Source organism: Rutilus rutilus (genome assembly GCF_951802725.1).
Source record: "Rutilus rutilus genome assembly, chromosome: 2".
Lineage (NCBI taxonomy): Eukaryota > Metazoa > Chordata > Actinopteri > Cypriniformes > Leuciscidae > Rutilus > Rutilus rutilus.
This window is the reverse complement of record NC_140210.1, coordinates 56234809-56251092: the sequence shown is the minus strand read 5'-3', so window position 1 is coordinate 56251092 and position 16284 is coordinate 56234809. Positions and strand designations below refer to the sequence as shown.

The 16284-nt window shown below is 38.4% G+C and overlaps 1 protein-coding gene and 1 long non-coding RNA gene across 6 annotated transcripts in view; one reads left to right on the top strand and one right to left on the bottom strand.

The window, feature by feature from the left end:
• Positions 1–16284, bottom strand: part of LOC311286325 (polymeric immunoglobulin receptor-like) — a 127228-nt gene that overhangs the window by 36947 nt on the left and 73997 nt on the right. For 3 of the 5 annotated variants that reach the window (XM_084402483.1, XM_084402485.1, XM_084402484.1), the window contains exons 10-15: positions 9407–9460; positions 9278–9325; positions 9050–9082; positions 8920–8967; positions 8690–8722; positions 8554–8607 (exon numbers count right to left, since the gene is read on the bottom strand). The exons of 1 other annotated variant lie outside the window; for it this stretch is intronic. In XM_084402483.1, coding sequence (XP_084258609.1) covers positions 8554–8607; positions 8690–8722; positions 8920–8967; positions 9050–9082; positions 9278–9325; positions 9407–9460 — 270 coding nt within the window. Of the gene's footprint in view, positions 1–7200; positions 7995–8100; positions 8148–8308; positions 8405–8553; positions 8608–8689; positions 8723–8919; positions 8968–9049; positions 9083–9277; positions 9326–9406; positions 9461–16284 lie in introns of those variants that run through there. One more of the 5 variants, XM_084402489.1, reaches the window with a different exon arrangement.
• On the top strand, positions 8099–8920 carry LOC311286471. The gene is made up of 3 exons (XR_014626571.1): positions 8099–8149; positions 8320–8441; positions 8819–8920. It is a non-coding gene; the product is annotated as an uncharacterized lncRNA (long non-coding RNA).

The following is a 16284-nucleotide window of genomic DNA, read 5'->3' as shown; positions in this document are numbered from 1 at the left end:
CGTACAGTTTTCTGTAATTAAATGGTTAATCTGGTTTTAGTTTTAGTTTTTAGCATTTAATTGATTTATTTAATTTAGGCAGAAAATGCCTTGACCCGGGGATCCATTCCTTGTCGGATGTTTTGCACTTTCTACAGCACAGGATGGATAGCAGGTGTCAGCTATATGTGTCACGGTCACCAATCAAATGAATTACTCGACAAAAGTGCATTATTGTTACTTAGCAACAGCATTCTTTGACAAAAGCTGTCCAATCAGTTACAAGGAATGTTTTAATTAGTAGGCCTAACCAATAAAAATATGTTTTACAATCCACCCGCCACTGTGGCAGGCATACAAGGCAAAGTACCCGTTGCAGGTGCTAATTTCCCACCCTGTTATTACTTATATGTATCCATTTCTGACTTTCTGTGTGAGAGCGCCCTCTAGCTTCCAGTATGAATGAAACGCATTAGAGCGTTCACGCAGCCGTCTCATGAACGCGGGTCGCAGAGCTGGAGCAAGGAGAGTGTTTTTAGTTAAAGAGTGTACACTTTTAGTTTTTTTTTCTGAACATGACTGACCGTATCGCTTGAGAAGACCTTTATTCATCGGCTAGGTCGTGTGGAGTCCTCTGAAGCTGCTTAAATACGCATTTGGACCGTTCGTTAATGGAGAAAAATCTTTGAATGTTTTCCTTCAAAACTTTAATTTCTCTTCGGCTGAGGAAAGAAAGTCATCTTGTACAGCCTCGAGTGAGTAAACAATCCGAAAATGTTCACTTTTGAGCTAACAATTCCTTTACGAGCGAGCGTGTATGGTAAAGAAGGGGAGGATTGAGTTTTATCTCAACTTTTTGCCCTTTCTGAGGCCTTTATGGAAAAGATTCTGATTTGTGGATTATGGGTGATCGGGACACACACTAACGCGGGGTTAGTTGTAACACACTTGTTTTAAATGCTTCCACACATGCCAGCATGACGAAACTTAGTGTATTTATTACCATATCAACACTAAATAGAGAAAAAAATACATCAAAATTCAGAAATCTTTGGAAGATATCACTGAACATTTATTTAACCATTGCAAAAGTAGTTAATTTTTCATCTCTGTTTTTTGTGTTTATTTGAAATTAGACAAGTCTGATGTTATTTTAATCTTGTATCTTAGGGCTGGACGATATGGCCAAATTTTATATCACAATATATTTCTTAATTTCGGTCGATACGAGATAATTCTGATATCGATAGAACAATATAAAAGCCTCAGGAAAAACTGCAAAGAACGCTCACAATGAATGTCCTGTTCCTACAAACTTCTGTAAAATGTATTTGCCAAGTCTCTGAAACCTCCTCCTATAAAACTATATAATATTTTAGAAATAAAAATGGTACAAATAAATTATTGTTAATATTTTATTTGTATCTAGCCTTCATACAAACAAGAAATGTGAAATCACGTCAAATAATAATAAGACTCAACTTATTAATATTAACATCTTTAACTTTAAACTATAGGCTAACATAGGTTGATTATATTATTCTTATAAATTGAAAAAAGTGCTTCTGCCAGGATAAAGAATGTGAAAGTTGCTGCAGAAAAAAAAAAAAAGTGAGCAACAACAAAAACATGTTGCTGAGGGACATTTTGAGTGTTGATGACACCCTGAATTCATTCCGATTAGGGATGCTCATTTCGATTCATTTTCCCGACCGACAACCGCCGCTCGTTAATCGATTATTACTCGTTAACTGATAAGATTATAATATTGAATTGGCATTAAATACAAATAAAATTTACGCGTATCTGTGACCCTTTAAAAAAATATTGTTTTTTTAATCAAAGGGTTTATTTTAACTTGCAAAGTGCAAACAGCAGCATACAGAACAGATCAACAACAGAACCTGGATTCAGTTTATATTTTCACGCACCTGCAGCATTTCTTACAGTGAAAGAAAAAGAGAATAAAATAATACAAATAAAAAACAAATAGGCCTACACTAAATATAAATTTTAAACTTAAATAATTAACAAATTACGATGACAAAAAGAAAACACTGAATCCGTTTGAACGAAGCTTTCAAAAACCGGCAATTTTTTTCCGTTAGACTAAGATTTTTCGTTAAATAAAAATAGCAGCCCTACCTCAACACCTTGTCTAATTTTTATTTTAAAAAAGCAACATATCAACGTGATGTGGGGTCAGTCTGGAGCGCAGCCTGTTGACAGTTAGACCCGCGGCAGAAAACATGTCCCGGGAATACACAGGTAACGTCTCGCTAGAGTGGCCAGCTTCGGGAATCGCCTTTCATTTGCTTTCCACCGGTCAAGAGGATTAATATCCAGAGAAGGAGGATCGTCTCTCATGTAGATGTCAACCTCTTCTGGATAATCAGTGGCTTGACGAGGGGTGCTGTAGTCACCTCCCAGGAGCATCATCATGGCGTTGCTTTGGCTGCGGTCTGTATCTCCAGCTTGGGTGGCAGACACCGCTTTCTCATCTCCTTCCGCATTGGTCATTTCCAAAGCAGCTCACATTTCAATACGTTTTGCTTTTACGACTTCTTTCTCCGTTTGTGCAAAAAAAGGGAGATGTTTATGGCGAGGGTCCAGGACAGAGGCGATCAGCGCAGGTTTGTCCACCAGATCATCCTTGTCAACCTGTGACGAACATATAGCCTCCTTATTAATGCAAAACATCAACAATAGTAAATAATAATAATGATAATTAATAATAATAACTACCTCCATGCAGCCACTTAAGGACTGCCGAACCTTTGCCTTGAACTCCGTCACTCTGTGGCCGTCATCCTCGGCTCTAATCAGGTGTGGGTTCAGCAGGCTAAAGGTGATGGGGTAAATGTTGGAAATTGAAACTTTTTTTCTGATGACATTATGGTGGTTGCACATTTTAAATTTTACAACACGGGCACAATCTCCATTATTTGCCAGCGTTCGTCTCGTATCTCCAGGGTTCTGGCATCTTGCAGCCTTGTAACCGTTCGGTCAGACAGAACAGCTGTAACAGCCCGCCTTTGTTCGAGAAGTCTTCAGAACATGTCACACACCGAGATCCATCTTGTTTTACAAGACTGAATGAGCTGATGTTTCGGAAGTTTCATTTGTGATTGTTTATCTTCCAGTGCCTTGCGTGCAGGGATGCTGTGGTTAAAATGCCTAACCAGGCGCCCAGCTGCAACGATGACCCGATGCACGAACATTAAATCCATCATTTACAGCGAGCTGTAGTGTATGAGCAAAACAGGGAACCGAGTCCCAGTTCACCCGTTCTGGAGAGTTTGCAGCCATGATGTTGCGTGCTTTGTCATGAACACATGCAGACACTTTCCCATTAAGTCCCCATGTCTCCACCGCATCAATTAGTTTAGCTGCGAGGTTCTCAGCTGTGTGTCTGCTTGGCATACTCTGTGTTAGAAGGACAGCTGAATTAACTTGCCAGTCCTCGTCGATGTAGTAGCACGTTATTGTTATATAGCTGTCCGTTGTGAGTGCCGTCCAGCAGTCAGTCGTAAGGGCCACAAACTCTGTGCTTTCGAGTTGTGATTTAAGCGATTTTTTTTCGCTCCTCAAAACGGGCCTCAATTCTATGGGTAATAGTGCATCTTCATGGGATTTCGTAATTGGGCTCAATATAGCCCAGTAGCTCTTGAAAACCTTCACCACAGACGACACTTATGGGCAAAGTGTCTTTTACTACCATTGAACAGATTCTCTGAGTTATCTCCTCAGATCGCCTCGCCGTGCATCACATCTTCTTCCTGATAACATGGAGGGCAAAGTTTGTTGCCCTTCATCACTCGATGCTTGTGGGTGTTTGCTTCGTAAATGGTACTGCATCGTACTTGTACTACTGCTGTATTTTAATACGGTGCCGTAACACGCCTCTCTGGAACTAATCAGAAAGAAATCACTGAAATCGCAAAACAAACATGATAAAAGCGACCGTTTGCTGGCATTTTTGTTGTTAACTTGAATATTTAAAACCCAAGCATCGATGTTTTACCACAGGTTTACAATAAAAAGTGATACATTGATCACAATGAATTAATTTATATCATAATTGCACATTAGTCACAAAGAAATAAATTAGGATGTGAATTAGGAAATAGAATGTGAAATTCGATTTCACAAAAGAAAGAGGACACACTTACTTATTCAGTCGAGGCTGTTTCTGTTTATTTGGAAGTTACAGGACATATTTAGGCTACGTCACATTTAGAAAGAATGATCATTTCTGCAAATATGCCACCAAAAATACGACCTGAGGAGCGTTAGCACTCGCCCAGTAGGCTACATATATTTTCAGTCAGAGAAACAGAGGAAGCTCCCGAAAAAAAAGTTGCTTTATTTTATGATAGTCCAGTATAAAGAGATTGGAGACTGCCAGTAGGCTACTGACATATAAAATAAAAACATGATTGTGATAACCTATATGATTTGTCTGATTTCTTCAATACGGTGATCAGAATCCACATCGGATCACAAACAAGGCAATCAAACATGAAAGTGAGTTTTGAGGTAAATTATTTTAAAACTCTTTAACAGTGCCGTCACTGGTGGGGTGCGAGGCCCTGTGTGAACTTGAAATGCGAGGCCATGCTCTTTGATGTGGATGCTCAATTGCGCATGAATTACAGTCACACGGACGTAGCTGTTCTAGTTCTATTGCACGCATAATCTCGCTGCAATACGTTTTTATCAAGTAGAATAATATAGCATAATCATGCACATAGTCTCAGCTATGACTTTTTGCTATTTATTTCAGAGGGAAAAAAAATCAACTGTGCAACGAGTGGCTTTACATCAAGTCAGCTCGAGAATTTTCATCGAGAATCCGCCTATTTAACCCAACGTAGGGCTGGGACGGTTACCGCATTACCGCAAAACCGCGGTCACGTGACGCCTACCGCGGGTCTGAGCTCCTCACCGTCATCACCGCAAAAAAAAAAAAAAAAAAAAAAAAAAGTAAACACTGGCCTTCACATGTGTTCACGTTGTGTCTAATGACATGGATTCATTGATTCTAATGACATGGATTGTGTCTTGCATGGATTAAAGGTTTTCTAAACAAAACTTATCATCAATAGATGGAGCAAATCCGACCTTTCGCAAGTACGCAAGTTGTTCCATGACACATAATAACATTCCATTCGTAGGCTATTGACTATAACCCCTTATTTACACTCTGTGGCGTGTTACGGCTGCGACGCGGCTACCGGAGCTGATCGCGCCCACTCTAGTCAATGCTTTTGTGTTTACAACAGCCACGACGCGGCGCGTTTCAGAAGCGTCTCTCCGCGCCGCTTCGATAAAGATAGGCGCCTAGTCTATTTTCGACGGACGCCGCGTCCAAGCCGCACCGTAAATAAAAAAAAAAGTAAAAGGACCTCAGCTTTTAATTGCACGTGCTTATTTAACACAATTCTCTCACGTGAAGACCGTATTTGTTAACCCTCGCGGAGTCGCGGCAAGTGCACACTCACAGCACCAGAGAGTAATCTTGACGGCACTTGACAGAAAATGGATAAGTAGACTACATAATCAAATTCACAAATATTACACCATTTAAACATTATTAAAAAACAAAGAATACACTTGTATGTTCACAGTTTGAACGTTCTGGTTTCCATTTGTTTAATATCAAGATCTGAGGTGAATTATCCATTGTTGCTTTTACAGCTACAAAGCTGGAGCACTAAACGATATTCAAAGTCACATTGCATGCTTTTAACATTAAATAAAGCACATAAACAGTACCTGAGATTATCATTGACACACTTTGTTTGTTGTTCCAGCCGCAACGTCGCAGAAAAAAAAACTTGGGGAGGGTGGGAAGGGGGGTTGAGGTTTAAAGCGGTTTACCGCAATACCGCGGGAATTTCTTGCTTTTCAACCGCGGTAAGAAAAAATCCATACCGTCCCAGCCCTAACCCAACGTGTATCTTAATGGTCCAGTGGTAGAACTTTCGCCAAGCGTATTAGAGGTTCTGGGTTCAAATCCGCTCTAGTATGGTTTTATTTTTCTCGTATAACATTTTTTTTTTTTTTTTTAAACCTATTATGTTCATCAGTGGTTGTATATCAAGCAGGGACACATTTGTGTGCATTATGTTAGAGTAGGCTATCCGCAACGGATTGAAGCGCACGTCCAAATGAAGACAGTGCGGCGTGTGCGCGATTCACACGAGAAAACACTGTATCCACGCCACTGATCGAAGCGGCACTTTGATCACTTGATTTAAAAAACACATTTCAGTGCTAGATCTTCTCTTGAAAACGAAATGAATGCTCTGCCAGTTTACTGGAAATGTTTTATTTATTTGTAGAATTGTTACATTCGTGCCGCCAGATGTTTTTAAAAAGTGAAAAAAAAAAAAAGCAGGATTGCGAGGCCCCCTATTGGCGCGAGGCCCTGTGCGGTTGCACAGTTCGCACAGTCTATGCGACGGCTCTGCTCTTTAATGCTGACGTTAGCTGACAGAATGGCGTCTCCAGACTCGGGTAAACTCCGCCTCTGTTCGTAACCACTCCTCTAGCCCGAGCTGGCCCGCTGTGGACCAAGGTATTCGACGGGCCAGAAGATCCTGGCCGTTGTGTGCTGTGCTGCTTATATTTATCACGCAGTAAAAATGAAAACGTAAATGTGGCCCATGCCTGTAATGTATAATGAAATATCGGAAATGTGTTTAAAAATCATATCACCGTTATTGAAAAAAAATATTGCGATATATATATATTGACATTGAATTATTGTCCAGCCTTATTATATCTGTTATTTAACAGTTGATATGATTCTTTAATGCTGATCTAACGAGCAGAAAACACTTAAACCAGAGTTTAAATCCCAGTTGCGCTGTAGGGGAATATTGTAACACTGCGTCACAATGAGCCCCTATTAGAAATATGCTATTCTATTCCATTCTGTACTTTTATGAATTATATTGAGAAACCATGAGAAAAATGTGATTAATGTTGGCTGAGTCAATGTTCAGAAATTATTAATATTTTGTTTTGAACTGTGCTGTATAGCTGTGTTTTACAGTGAGTTTGTTGTCACAAAAATATTTTATTTTTAATTATTTAAAAAATGCCATTATATGGAAAAGTTAAGAATTGTATTTTATTGACAAAATATTTGAGTTTGTCTTGGATATTTTTTTTTGCCACATGGTCATGTTACAATGTGCCCCTCACATGTTAGGTGGGGCATGTTGTCACATTTTACTTCACAATTTATTGCATAAATATACATTTATTCAGCAGAGATTTTTATTGAAAATGATGAGAATAATACAAACATATTACTAAATCAAAGCAGAACACAAGCACAATCACAATCATTAATACAAGTTACTAACAGTATTTTAATTTGTTCTTTTGAAGATTGAAATGTATTCTTCTGCTCAGTATTGGCAAGTTACAATGTAATTAGTTACTTTTTTTGTTAAAAAGTAATGTAAATTTTTAAAATATCTATTACTGCCTTTCACTTGAGTTTCACATTTCTAAAATACATTTAAATCTTAGTGGAGAAGGCTTTCTATTGCTCACAACATAATGCATCACTTTTGGTAAACTGATGCTGACAAAGATCAAAGATGATTTTAAAAAATAAGTTCTCTCTTCATACGTGGCTCAGTCATTATTCTCAGTGACTGATGGTTCTAGATTTGAGTAAAACTCTAATGGTAAGTATAGTTTGGTGTGTTGCTGTGTTTGACAGATGCATATTCAGAGTGAATCTCGTTCTTGCTGAAGGAGACTGTAGCGTCACTGAGAGACTCTTCATGCTTCTGGAAACTGACAGATGCGTAAAGGACCCTGTCAGAGGGGATTGTGGGTAACTGGACTGATGAGTAAAGTGGATTCTGTGTATCAGAGGGGATTGTGGGTAACTGGACTGATGAGTAAAGTGGATTCTGTGTATCAGAGGGGATTGTGGGTAACTGGACTGTCGAATATAGAGGAGTTGATGCAGGATCTGAGTCTTGAACCTGTAAGAGAAGCCAAATCCCCCAAACATGAAGTCTCAGTTTAAAGGTACAGCAAACATGCCCACTTATCTGACATCATGAAGCACAGATCAGCTCTGAAACTCACCATTTCATGATCTCCGGTCTCTCTTCTGTCTGATGATGAAATGATGCCTGTGTGAACAAGAGCCACATCTGAGACTGAGAAAATGAGAGATAATTTAACTGTGTGTGTATTTCTGAACAGCAGAGGGCGACACACTCAGATGTACTAAATGTGTAGTGTGTGTGAGTGTGTGTGTTTTCTTGTGTGTGTGTGTGTGTGTGTGTCTCACCATGTTTACAGCTGTATTTTATTTTGAGCAACATGAGCACTAAACACACAGCCAGCAGGATCAAACCCACAGAAACCGCAACTATCACAGAGGAACCTGAAATCACACAAAGGGATTTTCACAGAGAAACAAGGTGAGATTATGACATCATGTACAAGTATTCTTACACATGCTGCACATTCATCGCTTATATATCATAAGATCACTTTCAACTCAAACTGAGCAATGGATCTGTTGGATCTTACCAGACTTTCCTTCATCCTGGGATGTTTCTCTTTCAGGGTCAGGTGACGTTGTTTCTGAAAATACACAATCATCTTTATCTTTATATCATATGATCACTTTCAACTCAAACTGAGCAATGGATCTGTTGGATCTTACCAGACTTTCCTTCATTCTGGGATGTAGTTGTTTCTGAAAATACACGATCATAGAAAGTTTTGGTTAAACCAAATAGAGAAACAGGTTATGTCAAGAAATCACACAATGGGATTTTCACAGAGAAACAAGGTGAGAATGTTACGTTCAACTATATTCTTACACATGCTGTACATTAAATGCTTGTTTAAATCATGAGATAACTTTGAACTCAAAATGCGAAACGGATATACCAGACTTATCCTGGGATGTTTCTCTTTCAGGGTCAGGTGACGTCGTTTCTGAAAATACACAACCATCTTTATCTTTATATCATATGATCACTTTCAACTCAAACTGAGCAACGGATTTGTTGGATCTTACCAGACTTTCCTTCATTCTGGGATGTAGTTGTTTCTGAAAATACACGATCATAGAAAGTTTTGGTTAAACCAAATAGAGAAACGGGTTATGTCAAGAAATCACACAATGGGATTTTCACAGAGAAACAAAGTGAGAATGTTACGTTCAACTATATTCTTACACATGCTGTACATTAAATGTGTTTATATCATGAGATAACTTTGAACTCAAAATGCAAAATGGATATACCAGACTTATCCTGGGATGTTTCTCTTTCAAGGTCAGGTGACGTCGTTTCTGAAAATACACAACCATCTTTATCTTTATATCATATGATCACTTCAACTCAAACTGAGCAACGGATCTGTTGGATCTTACCAGACTTTCCTTCATCCTGGGATGTTTCTCTTTCAGGGTCAGGTGACGTTGTTTCTGAAAATACACAATCATCTTTATATCATATGATCACTTTCAACTCAAACTGAGCAACAGATCTGCTGGATCTTACCAGACTTTCCTTCATCCTGGGATGTCGTTGTTTCTGAAAATACACAATCATAGAGCGCCGATGGTCAAATTTATTAGAGGAACAAATTCAGTCATTATTTACTCAGATCATCTGTGGAACACAAATGAGATTATCTGAAGAATATTTTCTGTACATTGAAAGCAGACAGCAACTAGTCAAGCTCCCAAAAGGACAAAAAAAGCCATAAAAGTGCCCATGTGACCCGTTTCATGTCAAGTCACATTTATTCATATAGGCTAGTGCTTTATACAATCCCGACTGACTTTTTTTAAAATCAGCTTCACACTTATAAACAGGAAAATAACAGTGTTAATGTTGCTAAGTTCTTCAGTTATAAAAACAATAACCATTTCAGTATTCCAGTATCCCGAATATTGGTTTTAAGCCAGTTATTTCTATTTTTCTATTTCTGTTAAGTAGAATATATCAGTTTACATTTCCAAACATAAATTTTGCCATTAATTGTAATAATCCAGTAAGATTTTTGTGTGCAGAAGGAGTCTGACAACAGCCGGTCTGATCCACACAGATCTGATCTCACCATCATCCAGTCCACCTGGGATTACATGAAGACATGGTCACACCGTTTTTCATGTTTAATACTGTTTAATAACGTGCTATATTAATAAACGTGACATGACTGCAGTGCTGAATTGCAGAGCTGGTGTAACATCGCTGTGATCAGATGCTTTCTGAGCTGTTGTTTTCTCACTGCTGTAATTTTTGATGTTTGTTTTGTTATTGAAAGTAGTGGTAGGCTAGGGCTGGGCGATATATCGCACGATATTGTTATGCGCATCTCGTCAGTAAAGCCGGTTCCTTGATTAGTAGTAAATCGCCATCACCTGCTTTCAGATGGAGCGGTGCTAAATTAACACTCCTGGGGCTGGGAGTGTATATGAGTCCACACTCAAGAGTGTAAAGTGTTAAAATATGAGTGTTAAATTAACACTCAAGAGTGTTAAAGTTAATGAGATAATTAAGTGATTAATTGAGTGATGATTGAGCATTATTGAAGACACCTGATGTTAACAAGCAGAATCACTGAAGGAGAAAATCACAAATTGTAAGTTACCATTATGGTGATCAGTGTTTGCTTTAGTTGGGCTCTTGACCATTAGATGATTACTTTAATTTTTACTGTTGTTCATCTGCTGTTATTGATTTATAACAGTTAAATGAACAAAGTAAATGTGATCTGATAGTGTTGGTTATGTTTTGACATAATCATGCTCTGATCTGAAAAATGAAACTTATTGAGATAGTTTGATTTAACTTGTTAGCAGCAGGTTTGTGGTTCTACAGCCTATGATTATCAGTATTTTTCTTATAATTCAAAATATTTAATAAACATTGTTCTGATCAAAAGACTTTCAACTAAATTCATTTAAAACACAGACATCAATAATCAGCCTGTGAATCTCAACAATGGTGACAATAATAAAGCATGTTGCAGTGGCTGCCACCAATCACAACTCATTAATGGCTCCCATCATGCATTGCGGTATGAATAAATTATGATCTGAATTGTCTATGTAATTTACTTTTCCTAATTGAATATTCTGCTCATCACCATTGTTGAGATGCATATACTGAATCTTGACGTCTGTGTGTGCCTAAAAGAATGATTTTTTTTAAACAACTTTTAAGAAATCCTTTATATTATATCAAAAATTCTGGGCATTTATGCAGATTCACAGTTATGCTGTAACCAAGTCAGAAAGAAGGATCTTAATGAGTTCAGTGACCAAGTTCAAATGATGATTGTCATTATATAACCAACTCCATCAGATCACTTTTTTCTTCATTCATCTGGCAGTTATAACTCAGATACAGCAGCCAAACAAAATCTAAAGTTAATAATATATGGGTCAAGAGCCCAACTAAAGCAAACATTGATCGCCATAACGATGGCTTACAATTTGTGATTTTCTCCTTCAGTGATTCTGCTTGTTAACATCAGGTGTCTTCAATAATGCTCAATCATCACTAAATTAATCACTTAATTATCTCATTAACTTCAACACTCTTGAGTGTTCATATACACTCCCAGGAGTGTTAATTTAACACTGGAGTTTTTGCGGTGTACAAAGAGCCGTAGTTAACTGACAAGCTGAGCCATATCGCATTAATTATCGCTGGCGATACGTCCGCAATATTAATGCGATATGGCTCAGCTTGTCAGTTAACTACGGCTCTTTATAGTAAATGCCGCTCCATCTGAAAGCAGGTGATGGCGATTTACTACTAATCAAGGAACCGATATATCCAGATTTTTTCACAAAAAAAAAAAAAAATCACGATTCATGTTTTTTTTTTTTCACGATTCTTTTCCATGTTGGTTTTAAGACTATTTTTCAAATTACTGAGCCGCAAACAGCCATAATGTCCCCATAAAAAAAAAAAAAAAGTGTTAATTAGATTTAAGATAGAGCACACTGTAAATATTGTAATAATGCCATTTACATTGTATACTAATCTCATAATTTAACCCTGTTCAGTGTTCCTAATAGCCTAGAAATCTAGACGCACCCTAGCGGCAGCAAAATGTATGTATTTTGCAGCCAGGGTAGTCTAGCAACTCGCCGTTGACTTTCGGAGCTGTAAAAAACTAAATTGGGTCAGGCCAATCACATCGTGTATAGAGTAGGCGGGGCGGGGCTTAACATAATGACGACAGAGTTGTGACGGTTCCCTGCTACGTGAAAACAAAGAATGGCGGCTGCTGCTGGCGAACAGTCTTTCGAATCGGCTTTGGCCGCGACTCTGGAGGACTTGGAGTTAAGTTTTTCTTTGAGAAAAGAGCAAAGAACGGCACTTAAGTCATTCTTTAAAAAGGAAGATGTGTTCGTAGTTTTGCCGGCCAGATTCAGAAGTTGAATCTATCAACTTACGTTAGCTCCGCTGTTGGGAAAACGCTCTGGTTGGTTGAAGCGCTGTCCTATTGCGTGCAGAGGGAATTTGAAAGACAGCCGTATATCCCGCCCCTCGGATTGAGCCGTGTCTGTGGTGAGTTGCCAGACCTAACATCTTGATGTAGGTCTGGCTTGCCAGGCTATGTTCCTAATGTAATTAGTAATTATTTACTATTATAAACTACTAAATGCCTGTGACAATAATAATCCTTGTGTGGTTTTGTGAGAAGTATGTTATTTCTAGACACGCACTACACAACTTCCAGTCATCAATAAAATTAAAGGAACAATCCACCGGTTTTTGAAATAGGGCTTATTCACCTTCTTTCCTATATTTAGATAGTTGGGCAAATGCATTTTTGTCTCAGTGCATGCATTGTTTTAGTTTGACAGGGTCGGCGCGAGCTTAGCTTAGCTTAATGAATGGAATCCTTTGTTGCCAGCTAGCATGTCCTGAGTAAAAGTGATAAAAGCTAGCTACTATTCACGCCGGTATGATGACGGAAGTTGTGGGATTTCATGTGTTGCGTGATATCTCTGCCCCCAAGTAGAAGTGCTTCGCCTGTGCTTCCCCCTAATATAGTCCCAAGTCAATATCTGCCTAGGAAATCGCCTAGTGTTAATCTGGATCGTATTTGTACTCGTTGTGAATACGCAGGCCACAAGAAGTAATTATTATATTTATTTTTTTATCACGTTTACTCAGAACATGCTTGCTGGCAACAAAGGATTCCATTCATTAAGCTAAGCTAAGCTAAGCTAGCGGCGACCCTGTCAAACTAAAACAATGCATTTTAGTTGCATTTGCCAACCTACCTAAATGTAGGAAAGAAGGTGAATAAGCCATATTTCAAAAAGCGGTGGAGTGTTCCTTTAGTCAGACCTAAATATGTTTCTGAAGTGCGGCTAGACCATAAATCTGCTGTTGAAGCAAAAAACATAACATTTTGTGTTCCATCTTGCTGCGGCATTCGGATCACAGCCATGTATAAGATAAAGATATACAGAATGGCCGTAGCTGAAACATATTTGCGGCTGGGTATCTCGTAACGTGGATCTACGACTTTGAGCAGTCTTTTGAAGTCCTCATTTTCCATAGTTTTTATGGGAATCATATCCTTGCCAGGTAAAATGTCACTCATCAGTTACATCTTTCCAGGGCTTACTTGTCCTGTCATATGGAGTTCCCTTTTCTAACTTCGTTAGAGTTGTTTGTTTAAGCCATAGTTGTACCTGATGCACTCACGCGGGGTCCCCTCACAGTTTGACTGTCAGCATATTCTTTTGGGTGTTTTCTTTTGAGGCGTTTAAAATGTTTTGTCGTGTTGCCATCCAACGTGCGAGTCTTATCATTGCAACATTTGCAAATAACTGTTGTTTGCGCCAAACCATTTCCATATTACCGATGTTGCATTTTTTTAGGGACCAATTCCTCAGTGTTTTCTACCATCGTCACTGTGTTGCTAAATCTCATGAGCAATGTATATGATCTTGTTAACACGCCGACATCTAGCGTGCACACCCCAATTTGTTGCATACTTGCATTGTATTATTGCATGTTGGGACATTGGTGAAAGGCATAGAACTGAAACTGATAGAATGTGCACTGTAGCACGAATCACGATACAACAATATTTCCGAAAAAGTGGACTGTGGAGACATTTTAATTGTTCACGATAAAAATATCACACACCCCTAATTGAAACCCAGTCAACAATTTGATCTCACAGTGATCTCACCATGAGCTCCCAGGATACTCGTGATACACAGTGAGCAGAGGTGGGTAATCAAGGGGACAAAAAGTTAAAGTCTATTCATATGTTTATTCCACCCATGAGGAATTGATTTCAGCTGATTTCACTAATTAGTTCTCTCTCCTGTCTGAATTAGCAAATCCAGGTGATTGGAACAAAATACTGAGGAAGACTTTTACTTTCTGAACCAGGGCTGCGTTCTCCGAAACTACCTTAACGCTACGTCGTTCTTAAGTTGTACCTTAAGAAGTACCTTATCGTTAATACGTGTTTTCTGAAACCTTCTTAGTTAAGTATACCTTCTGTAAGTCATACGTTCGTAAGGTTGGTCTGGAGCGCTCTTAGCTATACCTTATCGCTGCTGACGGTTCATACCGCTAGTGGCCACCACTACGCAAAAAGCTTTTTTACATCGCAGTTTAATTACACATAGAAAATTTTATATGAACATTTAATATAAAATCTGATTTAGTATTAAAATTACATTTTTACTTTACTTTAAAATTTTACACATAAAATACTTAAGTTGTTATAGCCTACACCCAGTGTATGGAAGTGTTTTCATTAATAAAGTTTCCATACACTAATGGTTGTTAGCTTTTTTAATTACTATCCTAAGGCACATCAGCTGGCGAACCATTTGACAGAAAAGGCTTAGGAGTCTATATAAAGAAAGATGAGTTTACACAAACTTTATAGCTATGGCAGCGAGACAGCGAGTACTTGTTTTAAATCAAAGACGGCGCCGTCCGCGGAGCCAGTTAGTGTATGTCAACTACTTTATAAGAGAACACTTTAGTCCACTGACTACCATGTCAGAAGAGACCATTGTAAAAAAAATTACTCAGCATACGTTGTGGAGAACACACTTATGGCCGTGAGGGTTTGGGATTGCACACTTGCTAAATTATAAACACATACTCATATTTATTTCTGCATGTACATATTTCAATGAGCCCGATAAATGCAGTTTGTACTATTTCTAAAACGCTTCTTTATAAAGAACATTGTTTTCTCAATACTTTACCTATACCGCTGTGAAGGAAAGAGCGCACAATCGATCATCGAGGCATCGATATCAACCTATTCAGCACCTCCGCCATGGACAGCACCTGCTAAGGTCGAACTTAAGAAGGTTTACCTTAAGCAACATCCTAAGGTATAGTTCGGAGAACACATGTAGGAAATGTATACCTGTAGTTAAGGTGTACCTTTTGAGTCTTCGTAGCGCGCTAAGAGACAACGTTATTGGAGAACGCAGCCCTGGACTTTACACCTCTGCATAGCAATGTCACATCTGGATCTCATGCTGCAGTAACACAGGGTTTGTGATGTGAATATATTACTGGAACAACACAATTGTTAGATAAAAAAATAAAAAAACTCAGTGAATCAGTCTATTTCATGATGATTATAAAACAATAAACAGGTAACCATCATCACCTGATCTCATTTCACTTTAGCTTTCTTTGCTGCTGCAAATGTGTTTGACAAACACACTGTCACAGCAGCCTTAAAAGACAAGAAATTATAAGAGTTAAGAGCCCAACTAATGGAAACACTGATCACTGTTATGGTGACTTCAAATGAAACATTATAGTTAAACCTCTGTTAATTCTCAATAAAACTTTTGTAGACGTCTGACAGAAATAAAGTCAGTCTGGTTAGTAATAAGTGAAGCTGGTAATGCTGTTTGTGGAGTTGTTTAATCCTCCTCTGCTGAGATCTTCACAGATTTAATGTCTTCTTTTCTCTTCAGTTGATTTCATCTAAGGCTGTGGCTGAAATCAGTTGTAGTTCTTGTGCTTCTGCTCGTCTCTTTTTTCTGTTCTCTTTCTTTCAGTGATTCTTTTTGTTAACAGGCTGAGATGACTTCATATTTAATATACACAGATTTTGTGGCTCAGATAAGGTCTAGTTGTGGTTTATTTCTTTGCTCTTGGCTGACATGTGGCATTGCTATGCAGTGGTTCAGAAAGAATTTTGTTCCAATCACCTGGATTTGCTAATTCAGCAGGAGAGAGAACTAATTAGTGAAATGACTGAGTTCATGAGTGG